General features: G+C 35.0%; 2 protein-coding genes across 4 annotated transcripts in view; one reads left to right on the plus strand and one right to left on the minus strand.

Annotated features, from left to right (window-relative positions):
- LOC121259281 (cyclin-A2-4-like) overlaps window positions 1–9,025 on the minus strand; it is a 36,991-nt gene extending 27,966 nt beyond the window's left edge. The window contains exons 1-7 of one of the 3 annotated variants that reach the window (XM_041160817.1): window positions 8,869–9,025; window positions 8,659–8,725; window positions 8,402–8,510; window positions 6,893–7,249; window positions 6,262–6,529; window positions 5,059–5,186; window positions 4,362–4,454 (exon numbers count right to left, since the gene is read on the minus strand). In XM_041160817.1, coding sequence (XP_041016751.1) covers window positions 4,362–4,454; window positions 5,059–5,186; window positions 6,262–6,529; window positions 6,893–7,249; window positions 8,402–8,431 — 876 coding nt within the window. In that variant the 5' untranslated portion in view covers window positions 8,432–8,510; window positions 8,659–8,725; window positions 8,869–9,025. Of the gene's footprint in view, window positions 1–4,361; window positions 4,455–5,058; window positions 5,187–6,261; window positions 6,530–6,892; window positions 7,250–8,401; window positions 8,511–8,658 lie in introns of all 3 variants that reach the window. The other 2 variants (XM_041160824.1, XM_041160831.1) reach the window with 2 other exon arrangements.
- Window positions 9,026–17,881: 8,856 nt separating this feature from the next.
- Window positions 17,882–24,350, plus strand: LOC121259897 (aromatic aminotransferase ISS1-like). Its single transcript, XM_041161704.1, has 10 exons — window positions 17,882–17,931; window positions 18,009–18,156; window positions 18,333–18,380; window positions 19,371–19,499; window positions 19,788–19,847; window positions 20,533–20,689; window positions 21,401–21,507; window positions 21,722–21,780; window positions 23,059–23,167; window positions 23,756–24,350. The coding sequence occupies exons 2-10, from the start codon at window positions 18,094–18,096 to the stop codon at window positions 24,227–24,229; spliced, it is 1,206 nt and encodes a 401-aa protein (XP_041017638.1). The 5' UTR covers window positions 17,882–17,931; window positions 18,009–18,093; the 3' UTR covers window positions 24,230–24,350.
- Window positions 24,351–25,488: the final 1,138 nt, after the last annotated feature.

Below are 25,488 nucleotides of genomic sequence, written 5' to 3' on the forward strand. Positions count from 1 at the left end.
CAAAGACACCAAAATATACAAATGGGAGCCATCCTCCACACAGTTGCAATCTGTGTTGTCCCCATGATCCCTCTCCAGCTAGCTAGTAGTTCAACCACCCTTCCCGGCATAACCCATGCTAATCCCACTTTACTAAAAAAATAATTCCATATGGCCCTTACTAACTCACAATGTCAAAGTAGATGATCCACTGTTTCACCACTATTTATGCATATACAACACTAGTCGATGATGATAAGCCTATGTTTTCTTAAGTTATCAGCAGTCAATATCTTCCCTAAAGCTGTTGTCCAAGCAAAAAAAAACAGCCTTTGTAGGTGTTTTACTCCACCAAATGTTCTTCCAAGGAAAGTGATTCCTACCTTGGGCAGTAAGAGTCTCATAAAAGGAACGTACAGAAAAGTTGCCTTTCCTGGAAGGCCACCACTCCAGTTTATCCTTCGCTGAAATAGCAGGACTAATGTTGTACAACAAGTTAAAGAACTCCACCATGACTCCTACTTCCCCATCATGTGCCTTCCGAATAAAACTAACATTCCATTGCTGCGCCCCATTATTAATATCCCTCAATTCAGCCACCACGGCATCTTGTTCCCTTGCAATTTTGAAAATAGCGGAGTAGACATCCTTAAGAACCATATCTCCAACCCAAACGTCATGCCAAAAAATGATTCTATGGCCATCCCCCATACACAGCCTAGTGTTGCAAGAGAGAGACCACCAACCTTTCCAAATATGCTTCCATAACCCCACCCCATACGCCCCCTAACTTCCTTAGAGCACCAACCCCCCTTATACTCTCATACTTACTATCAATCACCATCTTCCATAATGCTTCCCTCTCATAATTATATCTCCATAGCCACTTCTCGAGAAGAGCCTTATTGAAGGCCCTCACATTACGAGCCCCCAATCCACCACCCCTCAAGGGAGAGCATGCCTTGTCCCACCCAACTCTAAATGGAACTTAAACTCATCTTCAAGTCCCCCCACAAAAAGCCTCGTTGAAGCTTCTCAATCCGCAAGGCAACACTAGTGGGAAGAGCAAATAATGACAAGAAATAGGTGGGAAGGTTGGAAAGGGTACTCTTTATCAATGTAATCCAACCCCCTTTAGACAAATACATCCGTTTCCACCCAGCCAACTTACGCTCTATTTTCTCTAACACCCCATCTCAAATAGTCTTAGCTTTGATTGATGCTCCCAACGGTAGGCCAAGGTACTTCATAGGCAACAAAGAGACCGCACATCCCAATATATTAGCCAGCCCCCTAACATTACGCACATTACCCATAGCAACCATCTCTGTTTTCAAGAGATTTATTTTTAACCCGGATACCGCTTCAAAACACAGTAGAATAGCCTTTAAAGATTGAAGATGACCTGAATTTGCCTCACAAAATAACAACGTATCATCTACAAATAAAAGATGCGATATAATGGTAGCACCATGGTTAGTATCTCTCACTAAATAACCTGAGAAAAAGCCACCCTCCACTGAAACCGACAAATAAGAGGGGTGATAGTGGATCTCCTTGGCACAACCCTCTCGAGCTGTTAAAGAAACCCACTAGATCACCGTTAACAAAGACCGAGAAGCGTATTGTTGTCACACAATGTCTCATCCACCCCCTTCATTGCTCCCCAAAACCACATCTTCTCAACAAGTAAAAAAGGAATTTCCAATTGACATGATCATAGGCATTCTCCATGTATAATTTGCATAAAATACACGAGACTCCTGATTTGATCCTATTGTTCAAGCATTTATTGGCAATGAGAACCGAGTCCAATATTTGTCTACCCCTAACAAATGCATTTTGAGACTTAGAGATGATTTTATCCATAACCGTGCTCATCCTACTAGCAAGAACTTTTGATATTATCTTGTACATATTGCCCACAAGACTAATAGGCCAAAAATCATGCACCTCTATTGCACCAACATTTTTAGGGATAAGTGCAATAAATGTAGCATTTAAACTCTTCTCAAATTTTCCATAGGTGAAAAATTCATAAAAAACCTGCATGACATCACCATTAGGGCCCAGACCTTTGTCTTTGTTCATTTTTCTGACTACTTGGTGTACCTTTTCCTCTTCAAATGGTCTCTCCAACCAAGCCATACTATTCTAATCAATGGCCTCAAAAGCAAGACTAGGGCTGGGCTTCGACTCCGGAGTCAGAGTCGAAGTGCCCGTTTCCGACCTCCGACTCCGACAAGAGTCGGAGCCAAATTGGAGCTCCGACTCCGACTCCAAATTGGAGTCGGAGTCCGACTCCGATCGGAGGTCGGAGCTCCGACCTCCTATCGGAGCTCCGACATCAGATCGGAGCTCGACGTGCGCTCGACGTGGCGCTCGAGCGGAACTCTTTCAGAGAGGTTCGCTCGACTTCCGCTCAACATGTCGCTCGAGCTCGCTCAACTTCCGCTCGACACCTCGCTCGAGCGCAAGTGTACAGTAAAAAAAATTTTGGAGTCGGAATTGGAGCTTCTTGGAGCTCCAACTCCGACTCCGACTCCGAATAGATATTCGGAGCTACTCTGAATTCCGATGACTCCAACTCAGTTATTTCTTTCAGCGTGCCAAACATCTCAATATTAGCATTGATGGTACGTAAATGTAACTCATTGTTCAAAGAACTATTCAGAGTTCCTAGAGCTCCTTGTAAGGCTTGTTGGAAAACCCGTTGTCGGACTTGATTACTCGCTCTTTGTTGTTCAAAATGAATGGTTTCATTTTTGTAAATTTCTAATTGTTCCAAAGTTTTATAAGTTGAATTAATCATCGGAGTCGGAGTCGGAGCGGAAGTCGGACGGAGTCAGAATTTTCGGAATTTTGCACACCCCTAAGCAAGACCATCTAATCTAGGCTTCCATTCAAAGGATTCCGAAAGCAAATCTTCAAAATGTCCAGCAATGTAGCCCTTTATGGCTGACTGGTCAGCAGAATCGCAGCCATCTATAATCATGGTTTCAATGGCATTATTCTTCCTATGTGAGTTGGCAACCCGATGAAAAAAATTTGTGCATTTATCCCCCTCCCTAAGCCACAATACCCTTGATTTTTGCCTCCAAAAAATCTCCTCCGTTAGAGTCACCCTTTCTAATTCGGAAATGACTTGATCTTTTCTAGTGCTTTCTACTTCTACACCCTCCAATCTTTGTAGCTCTTGTAATAAGGACTTTTTTAAAATTCTAAATTACCAAATATCTGTTTATTCCATGCCTTCAAATCCTTCTTCAAGATTTTCAGCTTACCAACCAATATGACACTCGGAGTGCCCTGTAACTTATATGAACTCCACCATTGTCTAGTCAATTCCACAAACCCATTACTTTTCAGCCACATATTCTCAAATTTAAAGGGCCTTCTTCCCCCTTGGATGCCTCCACAATCCAACACTACAAGAAAATGATCCGAACATATCCGTGGTAGTCTTTTTTGGCATACATCTGGATAATGCGACTCCCAAGCTAGGGATATAAGAAATATGTCACCAAGCATGGTTATTAGACCATGTATATGAACCCCCGATAAAAGGGATGTCCGTGAGCTCCAACTCAAATATGAAATCAAAAAATTCGACCATGATTTTGTCTTCCTTCCCCCAATCTCTCACTTAGAAATCTTGTCACATTGAAATCCCCCCCCCCCCCAATACACCACGGAACATCCCACCAAGAACACAATCTTGCTAGCTCTTCCCATAGAAACCGCCTCTCACTATCCAAATTAGGACCATATACCCCAGCAAATGCCCATAAAAAATCATTTTCAGTATTTTAAAAGAACATCCCACCGAGTATTCCCCTACAAACTCTTCAAGATTCTTCACCACCCTTTTATCCCACATTACCAACACTCCACCCGATGCCCAATTCGAGGATAGATACGTCCACCCTAAATGTTGGCAGCCCTAAATGCTCCGGATAATACTTGTGATAAACTTCAGCTTAGTCTCCATTAAGCACAAAATGTCCACCTTCCATTGTCTTAACAAATTTCTTATTTGGAGGCGTTTGTCAATCTCATTTAGCCCCCTCACATTCCAAATTAGAATTTTGGGCTTCATTTATCTGCTACTACAACCCTCCCTTTGTTTGCACTCCCCTCCTTTCCTTCGTAATTAATATACCATGATAACCTCTTCAATTCTCTGTTTCGTTTTGATCCCATTTCATGATGATAATGTGTACTTGGGCTACACTTACTTTTTTATCAATAGATTTTATTTTTTACCTATAAAAAAATCATCAATAGCTTCACAAACTACAGCCCAGGGATGTGTACTTAACAAAAGAATGCATATTTAGACCACGTAAATAAGAGAACTAGGGTAATGACAAGATCCTGACCTCTACAAGCCAATCAACCAGAATCCCTCGCATGCTTTGAGTAATATCTCGCTGCATTGTTTCCATGAAATTAGGATATGGTCTCCGAGCAAGCTATATAGAAACAATTGATGAGACTATAAGTAAGCATCAAGTACACTTATATGATATTGATCAGCAACAAAAATGAGTAAAATGCATCAGTTACACTTACCTGGTTTTGATCTGAGGTATTTACTCTTTACTATTCTAGGTTTAGCAAGTCATAAATTTCATAACATATTTTCTTTGGGGTTAATTGCAGCTATCCATCCCAACTATGAGATCATTTGCAATTTCCACAGTAAATTATAAATTATTTTGACATTACTTTGCAAGAGTACTTTGCAATGTTCACCCCGTCCCACCCCTAATTTTTAAAAGTTGGAAATTAATTTAGATGGTAGGAAGCACATCGTAAATTAATCTCGAATTAGGGTGTTAGTTGTAAGCACTTATAGTTTATATGCAAATAACAAATACTTCCATAGTACAGGATAGATTGCTACAATAAAAGAACCCTTTTCTTTATCTTATCACCGTCTTTGGAGACAAGTGCTAACAAACAAAATTGACCAAGTCTTAACCTAACAAATCACAAGCATGCTATTTGGCATTGATAAAAACGGAAACCGGATATGGCAAAAAAAAAAAAAAAGGATGTATCTATATTACAAACCTCAGCTACACGTAAATTGTTATATATGTCAGGAGCATACACACTGCATAATTGAGGTTCCATGTAATCTGCATCAATGTCTATAACGTCTGGATTGCTTGATATAATGATGTCCCCATAGAAGCCACCTTTGAAAATTTAAACATAATGTCATTGTTTGCAACAGGCAGCTATATATGAAAGAACCAAATATAAATACTACTTTTCACAGGCAATTCTTCAACCTTGAGATGAAACCATATGCACCAAGTTTATATCGTATTATCAATAATATTAGAGAAACCAAGCCCACTGAAATATCAAATGGCCAAATCATTCACTTGAAAGATGCATGGCCTGGAAAAGAACAAGCTTGCAAGCAACATCAATAGATGGTACTAGAGGAAGTAAAAATTATCACACTCGAGAGTTTTCCTATTTCATGGTTTGATTGTACCACAAGTGATTAATATTGAATAATGGCAAGTCATTGTAAAGCAAAAAACCAAACAAAAAAGGGTAATCATTTAAAGCAAAAATGAAAAATATTAGGAGAAAAAAGGTTCAAACAGTTCTTTCTTGCAAGTCCCGTTGACAACCCAAGTCAACTCCGTGTTATAGATTATACAGATTTAGTGTTATTTCAGTTAACTGCAGAGTTCTCTCCAAAAGGGTCCATGTTTACTCTGAGACCCTGGAACTGCAGAAGACCAGCTAACCATATGATGATTTTAGGAAGTAAACCTATAAAACTTGAAGTTTCGTACTTGTTTAAGCTCTCTGAGTTTTGATTTGAATTGTTCTTACCATATCTGTGGTGTGAATTTTTTAAGTCTGCTCTGCAATTGGTTGGTACAATTGACTAAGACCACATTTCATATAGGAGGGAACAAATATATAAAATCAAAAAATCAGCTCAGGTTAAGCTTTGAGAGCTTATTTAACCCTTTGAGCTCTCCCTTTAGTAACTACTGCTGGATTATAGTTCCACATTGAAGTTCATGATCGTGATCATGAATGTCACTTATACTTCATTATCAGTCCATTTTTCTTACCATACTAGCAGAGTTTGTTCACTTTAAAATATAAGTACGTCAATATACAGGATTCACACCAAGATGGATCTCTTCTTGCAGTCTACACAAATTGGTATGTAGTTGGTAATTTGCAGGTCAGTAATGGTTATCATGCATAGAGGTAAAAAGTTGAAATAGATAACAAAACCTTTCTTAGGGGGACTTTGTCGGTGTGAAGGCACTCCAAAACTCTGATATTCAAGTAGATGATCGTCTATGCGACAGTCCCTTATGCTACTTAACTGAAGAGGCAACTTTTCTTCAAAATTAGTTGAACTTCTAACTTCTTTTGATTTAGGTTCTTGAAGAAGGTTTGCTTTCGCACCAGCTTGAAACTGTTGGCCTTCTGTAGCATCTGAAGGCCCCACTTTGCTAACGTTTGCCCGACTATTTTTAGCCAGCTTGCTGTTCTTAGCCTGACATTGAGCAGGACAAAAGGAAGCAAAACTCAGGTTCTGGAGTAAATGAAAGCTTTTGGAAAATACCCTAACCTACCTGCTAAGTCTTGCAACATGTCGCAATATTCCTTTTTTTCTATAGGTAAGCATGATGCAATTTTCAAGTAAATAGAACGTCCAAAGTGATTATAATTCAATTTGAACTTAGTACATAATCAACTACTGAAAGATTCAAAATCATATAATATTTTCTGGCTCAAACTATCTGAAATTTGCTAACATTCAAGCTGATAAACTCAGCAATGTAATTGGATAACATAAGTTTGTTGTTATTTCCTTATAAGAACAGAGGTCATGAACAAAATTACATGGAATATTGACCTGAATTTTAGTTGCATTCAAGCAGCTCCTAAATGAGCCTTTGTGGCAAATATTGCTGACATCCTGCAACACAACCCTCCTCTTGCGCTGAAGACATGGATCAGTGGGAGCATGATTGCTGTTCTCATCCAAGTCTGCACCTTTTGGATTTCCTCGCAAAGTTCGCTTCTGATTTTGTTGTATAGGAGCTTTCAGATAAGGCAACTTTCCAGATGCAAGGAAGGCAGCAGCCCTTGCGCGTGTAAGTGGAACAGTTGGCTCCTGGCCCTTAGCAGTAACAAGTTTTTTCTCCCTCATGTTTAAAAGCCTCAGAGAAGAACAGCACAAAGTATTAACTTGAAACCATATGAACAAAACCTGAAACATAATTACAAAATAAATGCAAAGAAAAATTGAGAGCAAGCTGTGCAGGCATTGTGTGCAGAAAACGGCTTGTAAACATAGGGGATATGTTCCAAATGCAACTTCAAAGAAGAACCATTTCTAGTCCTAACTCATGGTAAAAATATAAGCCGAACAACCAAAGTGTTATCAAGTTCCTAATCGATTTTCCCTTGCAGTCACATCAAGTAGTTTATATGATAAACTGATTCTGAAGTGTCATGGCAAAACTAGAATCTAGATATTTATACGTGTAGTATTGGCTACTGAAAAGATATATTTTAAATGCCATTAGAAGTCAATTTCCTGATAAAAATGGAGCAGATAATCAGATTCTGATTCGCTGTGGCAGTAGAGATCCATAGAACTTGTTAGCTTTAATTACATATGGAAAATTAAAGCTCCACTAATCATTGAAGTCCTTTCAAACCTCTGAAAATCTATTAAGCCCCGTGGGTTCAACTCAATTCACCAATTGTGAGTGGTTTGAGTAGCTGAATTAAGGCCGACAAAACCTTATCAATAACAGCTAAAAACCTGGACAACTGGGGCCAAGAACAGGAATCGGTTCCTACTACAACCCTATCTAAGGCAATGTATCCTGCTTTACTACGATATTATGTCTCTGGATTCGCTTCAAGATATTAAGATTCTACCTCGATATTTATTTCTTCTTCTTCTTCTTCTTTTTTGAATCATACAAGGAACTCTTTTTTCTTCCAATATAGTTTCAATCGAACAGCTTTGACACATTATCAGAGTAACATAGTGCATAAACAAATAACAGTGTCAAACAGATTCACATACGTTAAAAGACAAAAAAATACATAATTAATTTTAGTCGAAACCTTTTTAAATATTCATGCACAACTGCAGAACGCTGAGAAACCACGCCGTGAATAATGCAAGAAAATCTATGGCACGAGCATGGACATAGTGGGAAGAAACTATATTGCCTGATGTGGTCGCTCAGTCAATGTGCAGGAAATAAAAGGTAACAAATTTTGAACCTTGAATTTACAAACAAGAACAAAACAAAATCCACACCTGACCTGAGATCCAAGAAACGATATGCAGAACAACATGTATTTAAAGGATCCAAAATAGTTCAACTTCTCTGTATTTTACCCGGAGGGGAAAAAACTCCGATTGTTGCATCAGCTTTGCTAGAGTGGAAGTCCCAGATAATTAGGAAAATAAAAAAAGGAATTCCAAGCTTTATAAAGTTTTGAATCTCATTTCAAAAAACATAAAAAATAAAGTTTTGAATGTTTTATTTTCGCGCATTTTACCACCAACCATATTATCCACGCCCCGGAATTTCAAGAATCTGACATACTACAGAAAGGAAAATGATTTACACACAACATTTTTTACAAACGAGCCCGCATTTTCTCATCAAGCAAACAGAGGCATCAATGCCACGGCCCAGAAGTTGTAGAATATGACAAACTATAAAAAACCCAGTAAACACAAGTCGATCTCTGACTAAACAAACCCAAAATTTGAAAATTCGAAAAAAAGTACGGGCAAGCGAACACATACGTAAATGCATGCATTTATAAATTTATTAATGATGATTCGTGAAGTTTGACCTGAATCTATCTTGTAAGCTCCTCCAAGAGAACAAAGACGAGAGCTTCGAGAGAAGGCCAGAGAGAGAGAGAGAGAGAGAGAGAGAGCGAGAGAGAGGGATGGTCTTTGGAGTTCAAATTCCCTGAGGAAAAAAAGAAAAAGAACAAGAAAATGAGGAGTGACACTGATACCTCAGTAACCATTGTAATAATTAATTAGAAAGAAAATGGTGTTTGACTCTTTGACTTTAATGATAGAAAAACAGTTCATTGGGTGATTTCGTTCCCGAGATCTGGCCATTTTAGGTTTTTATTTACTATTTCACCCCTGCTACTTTAATGTTTTAGCTAACTTGTTTATTGTATCTGAGTGTTTTTTTTTATCGTTGAACGGCTAAGGTTCGATTGCCGGATGATTAAAGATGGTTTGGCTACGAGTTTTTGGGAGCTCTCTTTAGTTTTTTAGTATGCATTTTAATATCAAATAATATAAAATTTTACCTGTTCTGTGCTGCGGATTTTAGAGCTTTTTGAATTTGGAGATTTTTTTTTATTATTTTTAATTTACGTTAATTAGAAGTAAGTTGTTTTTCATTTTATACGTTAAAAAAAGAAAAAGAAAAAGAAAGAGAAAAAGAAAAGAAAAGCTGTGACATGATTTTAATAACATTATTTATATTAACGACAAGGTAAAATAACATGGCAGGCCAGCTGGGATTATTTGATAGGAAATATGGCAAGTCCTCAGATATTAAGAGAATGCTAAATGCAGCAAAGACCAGCTATTTCTCAAAAAGGGACCACCTTTATTTGCATCCAACTCTTTATTATTTGTTATTAAGTTATAACTACGTACGTACATGACTTGCATGTTGTTGTCGAGAGCAACAGCCTGCTAGTTTTTTGCTTTTATTGTTTCGTTTCTATTTTCAAATTTCGAATTATTGCAACGTTCCCCCAAGCAGTTCCAGTTTTTTTAGACATGTTTTTAGATTATAAATTTTTTTTACATATTTTTAAAGGGGGGTAGCGTTTACGCTTTTCACGATAGTAAAATATCATTTCTGTATTTAAAATTTGTAGAAATAAAATTGAGGGTGTGTGAAGGTGCGACCATTGTTGTCAAGTCGTAATTACTTAAGCACTTGAATTTACAGTGCGGGAGAGATCAAAGAGAGTAACCCAACAAAAAGTTGTCTTCTCTTTTGTCCTTGTTACGTTGTTTTACTTTCTTGTTCAGTAAAGGTTAACTATTGTTGTCAATGTCCCCCCACCATTGATGGTAGCCCCCAATACAAACGTTGTTGTCACCGTTAAATATTAATATAGACAATCAGACTCTCTCCCAGTCTCCACCATGTATTGTCATCGATCATCATCATCATCATCATCTATCTCCCAATTAAATTCACCAAAAATCAATCATTATATAACTACTCAAAATGGGCTACATCCATTTAATACGCATGCAGGTTAGTTACCATGCGCGCATCATCGATCCCAAGCAATTATTATATGTTAGGATCATCACTAGGATATGCAGGCCGGCCATGCGAATCATTAAGTATTGTTGCCGGTATCCGGTGATCCTAATTACACCGTTACTTCATCATTATTACCATAAATCCACCTTAATTAATTCTTGTATTCTTTCATTCAAAGTTTATTGCACTCGTTATACATTGATCATGGGGAGTGGGGCATGACAACTCGATTCTCAACAATATCATCAGCTCCATAAAGGCTAATGAAATATGAATATTGGATTGTCAACAATATAATACGTTATTCATTGTGTTGATATGGGTTCTTGTATTCGTGTTCGCGTGTAAATTTAATATAAACTTGTGATTTTTGATAGTATATATAAGGATATTAGGGTGCATTTAGGCCACAATTTATGGACAACCTGTTTGCATTCTCGGATGCCTTTTCGAGATTGAATTGTTTCAAGGAGAACCATTTTCTTTTCTAGAAATTGACAGTGTTAAGAATGCTACAACATGTAAGAAAGGAGACGCATCCCTCCAAATAGATTGATCAAGTGCAAGATTTACCCAAAAAAAAGTGTGTAATGTTCCAATAAACCCAACCAACATGGGGTAGCCCAACCCATGATGAGAATGTGTTGGACACATGGCCCAACATAAAGCTCTAGTTAAAGGCATGGTTAAATTTTGCAAGTTGTGTGCAGTTTATTGGTCTTTCATGGCTGCCCAACGACAATGGATCGGTGGATGGCGAACTCCCAAGGATAAAAGGGTGACATCTTCTCATGGGAGGATCGAGATACGACTACCAAGCTACAAACGAAACAAGCAAGCCAAATCAGTCAGCCAACACTTCCAACCAATACAACGTAACCCAATCTGGTGTAGTATATATAACAAATGAGTCTTCGTTTTTAGGTGTGAGTTTAACGTAACCAAATCATTGATCTTCTACAATGACTGATAGATAGAACTGCCATTAAACTACTTAATGGCATATTAAAAACTTAGATGTACATAAAAAAAAATCAGAGCAATGTAAACTCAAGAGAAGATAGAAAAAGGTGTCCCGGACTCCCGAGGAATATTTTGTGGTTTTTAGAAGATTTTGTGAAAAAAAACAAAATGGCTCGAAGAAAAGTTCTAGATTAATTTGTCAATCGAGATCCAACGCTAGATTCTGAGTTTTGGTAAGAAATTGAATACACGTGTTTTTAAGATTTTGAAAACTTAAAAAACCATGTTGCTTATTAATTAATAGTTCAGTTTTGTTACGTACAAGCAAGTTTGCATACCAATCTGCATATTAATGTTGTTGTCTTCATATTCTAAATTTAAATTAGTATTGTTTTCAATAAAATCTATTTTCTGACCAATCATATTGAATGGATACGTGTATTACTGCGCATAATCGCTTGCAATTCAAATTTTCCTTAATAGTTTTAGTTTTTAGGAGCCGTTAGGATAGTAAAATAAAATGAGATGATTTTAGATAAAAGTTGAAAATTAAATAAAATATTATTAAAATATTATTTTTTAATATTATTATTGTCTTATGATTTGAAAAAATTAAATTATTTATTATATTTTGTGAAAATTTGAAATAATTGTAATGATGAAATAAAACATTTTTATTATTCAAACGAAGCTAATGAGACTAAATGTGTGTGTATGAGAGAGAGTATTTCATTTTTTATAGTAAAAATTTTATGTATAGTCACTTTTATATATTTTTTATGCACTCTATTAATATATTTGATAACATCACTTTTTTTTAATATAAAATAACTCATTTATTTAATCACATGAGTAAAATATGGATTGAGTATGTAAAAATAATTGTGCGCACTAAAGCTTAATTAATATTTTGCGAGATCAGACGCAACGTGTACGCGAGAGAGAGAGAGAGCAGTAATGTTTTTGTAAGACCAACTGTGTGGGCGTACCTGGGTGGTTCTTTTTATATAAAATAATGAAATCGGTTGTGCTGCCATGAATTACATGAAGTGTCTATATTTGAAAATGATTAAATAGGAGTTCTTTTCATTTCACTCAAAATGAATAATATCTATTTAATATAAAATATAGTAAAATGCTATTCATAACCGGTTAGAAAAATCGCGGTGCAACTGCATCTCATGTGGCATAAATGAAACGGCACTATTTCATTCAATTTGTCAAAACACCTCATCTCGTATCGTCTTTATCTTCCCATTACCTTCCTTCTGTTTTTTCATCATATTCTTCTTCGAAGTAACATCACCCCAAGCACATAGAAGCCAAATCCTGATTCTCACATTTGTTCATTCGTCTTCATCTCACAGTCTCACATTTGGAAACTTTGATAGTGGTGTTGGAGCATGTATTGGCGCTTGGCAACGGCGAGGCGAAAGGTTCAAAAGTCGGAATCCATTGAATTTAAGGATTAGAGATGAAACTCACTTTTCTTTTTTAATAAAATAATTTATTCTAATTCTAAATACCTCCAAGAAGGGAAAAAAAAAAATTCAACTTGGCTTCCTATCTTGAACCTCTTGGGTGCCTTTTTCGTTTCTGAAAATACCTATAGAGATGAAGCTCACTTTTTTTTTTCAAGAAATAATTATTCGGATTCTAAATATCTCCAAGGAAAAAAAAAGGAATTCAACTTGGACTTTTTCTTCTAATAAAGTTTGGGCATCCGTTGGTTTCTCTTCTTTCATCTATGTCTATGTCTATGTCTAATAAAGTTTGGGCATCCATTACACTGTAGTTGTATGTAGAAGAACTGTAAAATATGTTAGTATTTTTTAATAATTTTTATTTATAACGTTTCTTTTTGTGCTGTTACGGTGGCATTTGATAATGAGAATGGTCTTTAAAGTGTTTTTATTCTGTTAATAAGTTTAATGGTTGAAGCGTTACTGTACGTTATGGGGTTTATTGCTTGAACGTTTTTCAGCCCATCTTTATGTTCTTGATTGCCAGTAACCTTTTTCTCTAGTAGACTTGTTGTAAAGTAGCCGTTTGGTATCTTTATTGTAGTCGTTGGTGGGCTGCTTGTGTTTTAATTCTTTTTTATTAGTTTTTGCCCGTTAAGTCTTTTTACCTCCTGGGACGTTTATTGTCCGTATGGTCTATATATGGTCTTTTGATCATTGGGTACGATGAGGTGACTATTAAGAGAAAGTGAGATAAAAAAAATAAATTTAGTGTGTATATATTTTTGAGAATATTTTTAAATTAAAGAAAGGTGTTTTTTTGAGTGGAGCTTTGAACTTAACTACTTGTACAGAGTAGGCTTGAGTCATACAACGATCAGTTAGGCTGTTGTATCTTGGAGGAGTCAAGTCAAGAAGAATTCTGCTGCACCGGTTAATTTGAGACTTTGTACACTGCAGAGGGCTTGAATCTCCTTAAAAAGAGCGATATTTCCGTGCTTCAGTCCAAACTAGCTTCGTCTTAATTTTATTTTAATTGTAATTTTTATTATATTATTGTGTATTTCACCAACAAATTATAAGATGTTTTTTTTCATTTTATGTACTACTCTTGTTAATACCAAAAAATAACACAACAGATCGGGAGGGGGGAAAGAGTCATTTATAGTCCGTTAAGACTATTTGAATCTCAATTGATGTGGTCTGGGGCCCTCGATCGTAGTTTGGTGCGGTTGTACGGTGTCGGTGCGTACATCCATGTCGATGAAAGAAACTAAATGCGGGAAAAATAAAAGAGAGAGACATAGATTTACATGGTTGACACTAGGCCTAGGTCCACGGGTCGATTAAGAAGGCGAATCCATTATAATATGCTTGTTTTATAGTTTCTCATAGTCTCTCTTCCTCATTGTATAATGGAAATCGAATATCTACCTTCTGATAGAGAAGTTGTCGCTGGAGCTTCGGTTGCGAGATTGAAGAAGTTGGATAAGATGTCGAAGTACCGTCCTCTCCCCTTCTAGGTCCTTTCAGCGGAAGAAGACATCTCCCCTATAAGTCGTTTGGTTGTCCCATTTATCCTCTGCTCCTTCATTACTTTATGTCACATCTTCATTTTTTTATGTCACTTTTCTCATTTTTCATAAATAATTTAATTTTTTTAAATATCAAAATAATAATATTATTAAAATATAATATTTTAATAATATTTTATTTAATTTTTAATTTTTATCTAAACTCACAGTTTAAACCTCCCCATTGTTCTCTCTTTAGAATTCATACGTTATATTTGTCAAGTTTTTCATCGTTTTTTTCTTTCCATTTTTTTTTAAAGTTTTTTATCTTTTAATCACGTTACACATGGTACTGACAAAAAGTTATTTATTGTAGAGGTGACTCATCAGGTGCGCACGACTTAATGCATGGTTGCCACGTCTTTTTATTGACAGTGATGGTATTACTACTCATCTACTATCTATTTACTATTTATAATATTTTTATTTTTTTATTATTTTATTTTAAATATTTTTTTAACATCTTTAATCATTAAAAAAAATTAAAAAAATATATAAATTTATTAATAATCAATTTCTTAACTATTAAGTAAAATTAAAAATTAAAAAAAATCAAATACAAAAAAAATAGTAAATAAATAATAATAAAATAATAACCCTATCATTTCCCCTCCTTATTTAATATAAAATCGAAGCGTTGCAGCTATATATCAAGTTTTTTTTTTTAATATCCCCAATTGTGATATTACAATTGGTGGTACGAAGTTCTTTCTCGTAAAAATCCCACTTCTTAAATTCATGGTTGTCATGTCTCACTATAATTAGAAAAATAAATTTACAAATTAAGATATATTGATAAAATATATAAGATTGTAAAATTATTTTTATCGTAAAATAAATCTTAAGTATCACATAAAACGACGTCAATTTATAAATTTACTTCTATCAAATCTTTTGTAAGAGTAACAACTATCTTATTAATACAATTGACGTCAAGTCTGCATCATAATGACATCATAAAATTATTTATTGTAAAAACTGTCCGGTCCACTTGCACAGTTCTACAAATTAGGTGCTTTAAAATTTTAATTTTTTCCATGTTAATGACCACAAATTCTAGTAGAACGAGATACTTATAAAAAGTGCTACAATTACTTTTATATGCATTCATAGATCCGAAGCAAGTGCCGTCTATGGCTCGAGCTTACTATGAGTGGAAGCCCCCACCTAGTAATTGGCTGAAATTGAATGTAAATGAAGTTGTTTTTGGTGAGATCAATAAAGCAGGGGTGGGATTAGTGCTTAGAGATGAGAATAGTGATGTTATGTTGACAGCTAGCAAAATTGAGTATGAAGTAAAAGATGCTGAAGCTATTGAATTATTAGCAATACTTTCAGCCTTACAGTTGTGTGCTAACATGGGAATCTAAGGCCTCATTTGCGTTTAAAATCTACTTAGATCTATTTCAACTCATCCTATTTTATCATTATAATTTTTTAAAATATAATAAATAATTTAATTTTTTCAAATTTTAAAATAATTTTTTCAAATTTCTATACAAAATATAATAAATAATTTAATTTTTATTCTACTATTCACAAACCATCTCAACCCATCTCAATTCATCTCTGAATCCAAACCACTTATAAAGAATGTTGATTGAGTCAGATTGTTTGATTGTTGTATAAGTGCTCAATAATAAACTTGAAACTGCTACTTTGTTAGATCCATTAGTGCATGAAATCAGAAACTTCAAGGGTTATATGCTGAGTGCAAAATACAACATATGTATTGAGAAGGTAATCAGGTTGCTCACAAACTTGTCCGGTTTGCTTGGAATGTTAAGGATATCTCAATGTGGTATGTTTGTTTTTCAGATTTTATTTCTCAGGCCATTTGATTTGAAAAATATCTGTAAACTTTTTTTATTAATGAAATATTTTGTTCTTATCAAAAAAAGAAAAAAAAAAAGAAAAAAAGAAGAATATAGATCATGTTCAATAACTATAAGACGTGTCCTCTATCCATTAAAGAAGAGAATCCATGCAAGAAAGAATTTCAACTCCCTCATTAATGATTACAATGAATGGAAAATAGGAACCTTGGTTGGCGTGGCCTAAAGGAAAAGTGACAATCATGTATTCATAAGAATGTTTGCTAAGAGCATGCTTTTTTAGCTGTGATGAATTTAGATTTTGATGGAGATCTTTTATAATTCTTACTGAAACTCCAAAATGTTAAGAGTAAAAAAGATATAATTATATAGAGTAAGTCTCATATAATTTTGATATTTAAGACAATCAGATAGTTTTGTCGACTAATTTTAGATAAAATTTTAAATGTACAGGCAGACTCTGCAAAGAAAAATTATATTTTTATAGAATTTACTTGTTATAAGAAAAAAATATGCGCAAAATTTGTGAGTGTATATAAACTCTGGTTTTGAAGCAATTCAAGGGTACAAGTAAAAATAAAAGAGAAAAATAAAAATCTCTCTACCATGTTAAGATATAAAATAAATAATAAAATCTATCTATTTCCATCAGTTTAAATTTTTGAGACAAGTGATAATTTCATATGGTATCAGAGCAGAAGTCTTGAATTTGAATATTGACTCTATACTCTATCTCATTTAATTAAATATTCTATTTATTGGGTCACTTATTGAGGGAGAGTCTAACCCACATGTGAGATGAGTACTAAAATATAAAATAAATAATAAAATCTATATATTTTCATTAGGTTAAATTTTTACGATAAGTGATGATTTCACATCCTTTCAAAATCCGCAGGATCACAAAGCCAAAGGATTATCAAATGAGATGTTGGTTCTGAGTAACGTTAAGTACAAGTGTTAAATAAATAAGACTTATGTAAATCATTTGTAAAAAAAAGTAGATATCACTAATAAAAAATATTTTTGTTTATATATATATTTTTTTAGATATGATCTGCCTTTTTTATAAAGGTTTGTATGTATGTAGCTGATCTATTTTCTCCTCCACACGGCCAAGGAATCCCAGGAATAAAAAGTTAAAAGTCCAACTAAAAGCCTTAAAGGGTATTCATGGAATTCAATTTTCCAGAAAATCCATGGAAATCTGCTGAATTATTTCGTTTGCCACGTTCTTGCTCTCCCATTGTCTGTGATGCCAGTCCAGCTCTTCGCCCCATATCTAATGCATTAATTAATAATTAAAGACAAATAAAGCAACAAAATAAATGTCCAAGCGTATTTCTCGGAGATATCTGGCAAAACCGTTATGGTCTTCATTTTTCCCCCGAGTTTACAAAACGAATATTGTACAATATCTGTCTTTACGGCTTTCTGGGTTTTGTTTTCTCTTCGATAAAGGTTCCCAATCAAGTGACCGATCCGACAAAAAGGTCAAAAACTTTCGTCCACTTCTGCGAAGAGACAAACGAATCGCACAGAGACACAGTGCCTGAATTTGCAAAAAGCATTAAAATAAAATAAAGTAAAATAAAAAGAAGAAAGCTTTGCGTTGTTCGGCTTATCTTTTTGACTTTATTCTACAAGGAGCCACATCATATCATATTAAATAATAGTGGGTGTCGTCGAAGGCGCGGGTTACTTGATCGTTGTAGCTGAGAAAGTTGAATTGCTACAAAAGTTCGACGCTCGGCCTTTTGGTTAGGTTGGTCTTGATCTTTTAACTCCGAATTAATTTCCGGGTAAGTTACTGAATTTAGAATTTGTCTTCGGGGCTTTTAGGTCGGTGGGTTGTATAAAAACCGGACATTTTGCTTTAAATTGGAGCTCATTTGGAGGATCGTGGGTGTTGAATTGGGTAAGACAGATGGGTTCGTATGGAAAGCTTGCAAGGAGGGCTTTGGAGACTGACATGCCAGTCATGGTTCAGGTATTCAGGCTAGAATCCCCCAACACTTTTTATTCCTTGAATCCATTTGTTTTTAGCTTCAATTTATATTTGAATTTGTGTATTTTTATCGGGCGCGGAGAAAAAGATTGTTTTGTTTAGTTCGAAAAAGATTATGTTTTTGGTGGTGAACAAATGGGGGGTTTTGGTTTTTGCAGATACAGGAACTGATCCGAGGAGCCAAAAATGCCGTGTCTTTGGCTCAGGTTTGTTTTTCTAATTCCAATGTCATGTTCTTGTAACTTGTGTTTATTATGGCGTTGCTGTTATCGTGGAGGTATTGAGAGACGAGATGAAAACAGTATATCTTTTAGTGTTCCAAACTTGCAATGTGGAGGAACCGAGAAATTAGATCTTTTTATTTTTCTCTGAAATTAGGCCGTGTTTGGTGCAAGGGGCGTTCTTAGTTTTGAAAAGTGGAGACTGTCAAGGCACGAAAAAATTGTTTGGCAATGCATATTCAGAAACTGATTTTCCAAGTTGATCTAGAAACTTGTCCCTCTCAGAGACTTCAAACTGAAGCTTTTGATTTTTTCTTCTAATTTGTTTGAGAACCTCAAAGAAAATGGCAGGATTAAGAGAGTATTTCCCCCTTTTTTCATCCTTAAATAATTTCGTTGTCCCATTTCATTTCATTACATAAAAAACGGCTATAAGAAAATTGGGGTTGTTCTTTTTTTTATTATTTTTTTTTAATCTCATTTTTCCTAAATGGAAAATATAAAACAGTAAAAGTGATATAAAAAAGTTGAAAAGGTTGAAAAAACGGTTTCCAAAAACACTTTATAGAATGCGGTTTCATACTTTCTCTTCATCCTTTATTTAGGGAGAACAATACCAAACATGCTCAAACAATGCATATACCAGGTATGAAGTTCACTTCAGAAAACCACACAATAGATTTCTTCTTGGAACTTGAGAAAAGATAGCTGCAAAATCACAAGTAGTGCTTTAAGCCACTTTGTCTTGACAAACTCGAGCCACTTCTTGGAGTTTTCGTGTTTAAGGTTCTGATTATGAATGCAGACTTGTTCATTGGTTGGAGATAGTTAAATCTGCTGTTATTGTTTATTCAATTGGTTTCTTTTCTTGCCAGAACTTATACAATTAATTTAAAGCTGTCAGTTTTGGTGGTTTTTGCCTGCCAATTGCATCTTTATGTATCTTGTTATGCTGTTGGTTGAAATATGCCGTAGGGAGTTGTCTATTGGAAACCGCCCAAGCAGGCCTTGGATAAGGTGAAAGATCTTGTGTATGAGCCATCCATCAGTAGATACGGTGCGGACGAAGGTATCCCTGAACTCAGGGAAGCCCTGGTAAAAAAGGTATATATATCTCAAAGAGTTGTATATGACGTAACATCTCAGCTGACTTTCTTTTTCAAGTAACTCATTTTAGCTGACTTTCTCTTTCTGGTCCCAAATAATGCTGCTCAACTTCTCAGAAAAGAAATCGTTAATGTTATGTAGCCACTGTCATCTCAAGCACCCCTCCCAATGGTTCAACTTGGCATTTTTCCCTTAAATTCATTTTCTTAATCAGAAATTGAATGTTGACAATTATGACCATCCAACTGAAAGTTGGAAGTTAATTATTTTCTCTTCATTTTGCAGCTGCAAAATGAAAACAAATTATACAAATCCTCAGTGATGGTTACTGCTGGTGCAAACCAGGTAGTCAAGAATCCTTTTCATTATTTTGTTTTCTCAAATTTTCTTAAAGGGTATATCAGGGAAAGAAAAATTATATGATTTTTGGATTGTACCGAAGTTAAGTTGACATGCTCTGTGTTGTTTTATCACTTAGCTATGGGATGAGGGGAAAGGGTCCACTTGATGTAACCTGATGCTTAATTGTACATAAATGAAAGCCTTCAATTGGTTCCTTGTGGTTAGGTTCATGTACTCTATTCTTCAGAGTATTAGGTGATCCTAAAGCTTGCTTATCCATGATCTCATTTTTCAATTTTACAATATTTGCTTCTATGTCTCACAACTGCTTTTAGATATGAAATAACTTCCACATGTTATGGAAGATGGAAGGATAGAATAAGACCCCTCTAAAGATACAAGTTAAGAAGTTCTCCTCAACAAAAAGAGTGTGCATGTGTGGGTGTGTTTCCCCTTAAATGTTGTATCAGAAACTTTTTGATCAAATACTGAAATTCATATATGTTAAAAGTGATGGGTTTTCTAATTTATTTAACCTAGTTTTTCTTCAGTCGCTAGAAATAATGTATCAGTTGCAAGATTCATGTTACTCATTCCATTAACTTGAAACAAAACAATGCGATTTTCAACAGTCCCATAATATCCATCTCATGAAATCTGATGCAATTTTCTACCAATTGTGATGCAGGCATTTGTAAATCTTGTTCTTACATTGTGTGATGCTGACGATTCTGTGGTTATGTTTGCACCATACTACTTCAATGCCTATATGTCTTTCCAGATGACTGGCATCACTAACATACTGGTGGGTCCTGGTAATCCCACGACGCTATATCCAGATGCAGGTGTGAAGCTTCATCACCTTCTCAGTTTATATAAGACATCTGCAACTTTTGACATTTATGAACTTCCTCTTAACAATTTTGCTGCTTTTTGTGTGAAATTGGATACTATAGACATGCAACAGTTTATTAGAAGGGAAATGGGTATTATATGGTCCTAAATAAATGTAACAAGTATAACAGAATCAAGCCTGGACATGTTATCTTCCATTTCAGACTCTAGATACTTTGTTTCCATGTTTCATGACACACCTTGAGGTTTATTACTGGGTTCGTCTGTGCATTAGAAAATTATATGCATAATACAATATAGTTTGTTATTTTTGTTAAACTACCACTTGTCCCAAAAACTTAAGTTAGAGGTATATTTAATTATTTATATTAAATCCTTAACGCTTCCCCTTACATGTGGGCCAAGTTCCCCGTTGATAAGTGGGCCCAAGACATAGAATATTTAATTAATAGGATGAAGTGTAAAGTCAGTGTTCGAACTTTGGGACCTCTGCTACGATATTATGTTAAACTACCACTTGTTTCAAAAGTCTAAGTTGATGGAAATAGCTAGATTTCATTATTTATATTGTATCCTTTAACAATTTTAAAAAGAAGAACATTGGAGGATTGATGCGAATGAACATAAGTCATGTGGCAGCTCATTTTTTCCGACTATTATTTCTTTGTTTAGACATTTGCCTGATTTCTATTGATCCCTAGACTGGCTAGAAAGAACATTGTTGGAAACTAAACCAGCCCCGAAGCTTGTTACTGTTGTTAATCCCGGCAACCCATCTGGGACTTACATTCCAGAGCCTCTTCTTAAGGTCTCTCTCTCTCTCTCTCTCTCTCTTCTCTCTCTCTCTCTCTCTCTCTCTACCTATCCATTCTATGCATGAGTGGTCATGCATGCATATACCTATGTCCTTTTTCAGACAAATGTTGCAATAATGAGAGTTGATCAAGCCCTGGAGAGCAAACTATTTTCTCGGATTAGATTTCTCGTGAGTTTTCTAACTGTTTTTGCTCCTTTTTATGTAGAGGATATCAGACCTCTGCAGAGATGCTGGATCTTGGCTCGTTATAGATAATACATATGAGTAAGTGTTAGTTATAACATATAATGGCATCAAATTTCTTTATGAGTAAATGTGTTGGTTACAACTTGTCAGATATGTTCTTAAGATCTCTCTCTCTCTCTCCCTCCGAGTCTTCTATACATATTAGTTTTTTTTGTTTTTCTTTTTTTTTTTTGTTGGGGGGGGGGGGGGGGGGGGGGGGGGAGTGAAATCCTAAAGATGCTGAAATTCTTTATGAAATCAATTATCTGGTCCTCAGCTAGAATTAGATCTATAAAATACAGGGTTCAAGCTATTCCATAAGTGAGGATAATCAATACAATTTAAAATCTTTACAAAATGCATAGAATCATGTAATATGTATATTTCTGTATATGTGCGTGTGGTGTGTATACTTACCTACATATATATATCGGCTGCAAATCCAAATTAGATGTCTCCCTTGTATATGTCCTGTGTACATGGACCATGCCTATTTTTCATCAATAAAATTATTGATTACTCCAAATTAGATGTCTCCCTTGTATATGTCCTGCATACATGGACCATGCCTATTTTTTCATCGATCAAATTATTGATTACCTGTTACTACACACACACACACACACACACACACACACACGTACGTGCACACCAAAGACTTGGGAAGGCTTGTATTTTTTTAGGCTTGCAAATTGTTTCCTTATATTTATCTGCAGTTTTGTAATGTCACTGATGCTTAGCTTCGTGCCTAGGTGAAAGATAATTAAGAATCAAACTAAGATACTTGGCTTTTATGGTTAATGAACGTGTAGAATAACTCTGTTGATGATAAATGAATTTACATATCTAATGCAGAGATAAAGGAAGAAATTTAGAGATATGGTGTTTTTCCTGAAATTTATGTCCTTTTGCATAGCCTTCATTACATAAAGCTTTTTATTGACTTAGCTTTTCTAGCTGCTGTTACGTTTGCTTTATATTTTCTTTAATAGTTGTTAGATAATTGGGCTTTTAACCCCATAAATGTGTCTCAGTTCATCCTATTTCATCATCCAATATGATTTTAATTTTGAACAAGAACTCATTTTTTTGTAAAAAAAAAAAAAAAAAATTATTTCTATTTTGTGATGGGAACAAGGAGGATACACTTTACATAGTTTTGCGTAGCACCTTAACATTAAATTTGCTATGGGAACTCCAATTACTTTCAAAGATATTTCTCCAATTATATCTAATCCGGTTGACTTTATATTCAAGATTATCTTTTAATCATTTTTCAAGTGTTCCCTCCTGGTTGAGTCTGAATTTTATTCACAGGTATTTCATGTATGATGATTTAAAACACTCGTGTATGGAGGGAGATCACATAGTCAACATATTTTCCTTCTCCAAAGCATATGGGATGATGGGATGGCGGGTGGGATATGTAAGTAATGCTTTGATCTCTCATGTTTGTTGATGTATTTAGGTCAAGATATGAAAGAGTCATGTACTCTTTTTGCCAAATTTTAAATGGAGCACAGCTTGCTCAGAACAAATTGTGCAGTTGTTATGATTGAAATATAAAGAGTGACTGTGAATGTACCTCTTACTCGATAGGTAGCAGTCACTTTTATTTCATAGTGTTAATTGATTTGAAATCTTAATTCTTTTGGATTTAGTTATTATCCTCTCCAGCAACATGTTCCTCCCGTTCAAACAAAAAGCCTTCAAAATTGCTAGTACCTTCATTTATCTTCTTATGTTATTATTATATTATTTTAAGCATGGATAAGCTTTGGAACCGTCAAGTATCAAGACATATGCTATTCCAAAATATGACATCTTAATTATTTCATTGTGATGACTAATCAGTTATTAAACACAAAACTCACCTCCTTTCCTCCGTAGATGCTGGCTTTTAATTTGTTTTGGTTGATAAATAATCTCTTCCAACTGCATATTTCACAACTTCATCCTAGGTTTTATTTTCTGAGCCTTACTGCTGATCCAAGCTAATTATGAGTGCATACAGATAGCATACCCTTCAGAAGTAGAGGGCTTTGCTGCTCAACTCCTCAAAGTTCAAGACAACATTCCCATCTGTGCGTCAATAATTTCACAACATCTTGCCCTTTACTCCTTAGAATTGGGACCTGAATGGGTTACTGAGCAAGTAAAAAATCTTGTCAAGAACAGAGAACTTGTTTTGGAAGCACTGTCTCCCCTTGGAGAAGATGCTGTTAAGGGAGGAGAAGATGCTGTTAAGGGAGGAGAAGGTGCTATATACCTGTGGGCAAAGCTTCCGGAGAAATATGTTGATGACTTCAAAGTTGTTCGGTGGCTTGCTCATAGGCATGGGGTGGTTGTGATCCCAGGAAGTGCTAGTGGGTGTCCAGGGAATGTTAGGATCTCCTTTGGAGGCTTGGTAGAGAGTGATTGTAAAGCTGCTGCAGAGAGGCTGAGGAAAGGGTTAGAAGAGCTGGTCAGAGATGGGATGGTGGAGTAACCCAAAATTTTTAAGGTTAATTCAAAACCTTGAAATTGGAATTACATTTGCATTTCAATAATGGAAGCCTTGATAAAATTCGAACACTAATTTTGGTTTTGTATATTCAAAAAGTTATTTCTGAAAACATACCTTTACTTTAATACAGTTATTTCTTTGACAATGTTCACCACATCATAGTGTCTGTGTTATAATTTGAGGTTTTGATCGTAGAGTTGAGCAATTGTCATCATGATCAAATTCTTCACCGGGACGAATGATTTGAAGTAGAATGAATACACACAGTCCTAGTTGTCTCATAAATGATCAACCTTAGCATGGTTTTCTTAGGCACTCGATGCCTTGAAGGGTTTTTGTGGCACAAATAGATTTTGCCTCCGCAGTGATTTGATGATAAGGTAATTCGGTAGGTTCAACATTCATTAAAGAGAAATGATAGTTATAGTTATGAGTATACAAGTGCCGCATAATCAGTTTGAAAAAAGTGAATAAATACGACTCATATGAAAAAAAAAATTAATCTTGTAATAATGTTTTTAATAATAGACTATACTATTTTCTAAAGCGACTGTACGATGCTTGTATACTTACGACTGTATGTAGTATTACTATTTTTAAGGAAAGATTTGGAGGTTTCCAATAAATATCCAAAAATGGTAAATCTCATAACGGGAAGAAGCATATTGAATATGATTGGGAGAAATTGCTTTAGTGCATTCTCGAATAGGAGTAAGCAGATAAAAGCTATATAATATTGTAAGCTCGATACAACATCATATTTCTTTTTAATGTACATGACCATATTTCTTTTTTCTATGTTACTATCCCATGATTTCCATTGGTCAACAACCCGTCACAACTCTCTATGGTTATTCACTACTCCAACGAAGGAATCTCTTTTTATTTGAAGATGTGACAATCTTCAATAAATCAATTGAATCAATCTTTGTTACAAGAAGAAGAACAAGAATCATATGACTATCAAACACTTGTTACATCAAAAAGCGAAATAATAATAGTATAGCTTTTAATAATGTTGGACCAGTTATTTATGCTCAAAATATTATATACTACACCATATTCAATTTTGATTAAACTATATAAGAAATTATACTCATCAGCCATTATTCACTTTTACACACCGCACTTATATTTTTTTTTCATGAGATGTGGGATAGTAAATAGTTGCTGATGAGAAAAAAATTTTAAACTAAATTGATGTTGTATTGTTCATCAATGGAAATAAACTTTTATCTTTT

The sequence above is a fragment of the Juglans microcarpa x Juglans regia genome, chromosome 1D (genome assembly GCF_004785595.1).
Source record: "Juglans microcarpa x Juglans regia isolate MS1-56 chromosome 1D, Jm3101_v1.0, whole genome shotgun sequence".
Classification (NCBI taxonomy): Eukaryota; Viridiplantae; Streptophyta; class Magnoliopsida; order Fagales; family Juglandaceae; genus Juglans; species Juglans microcarpa x Juglans regia.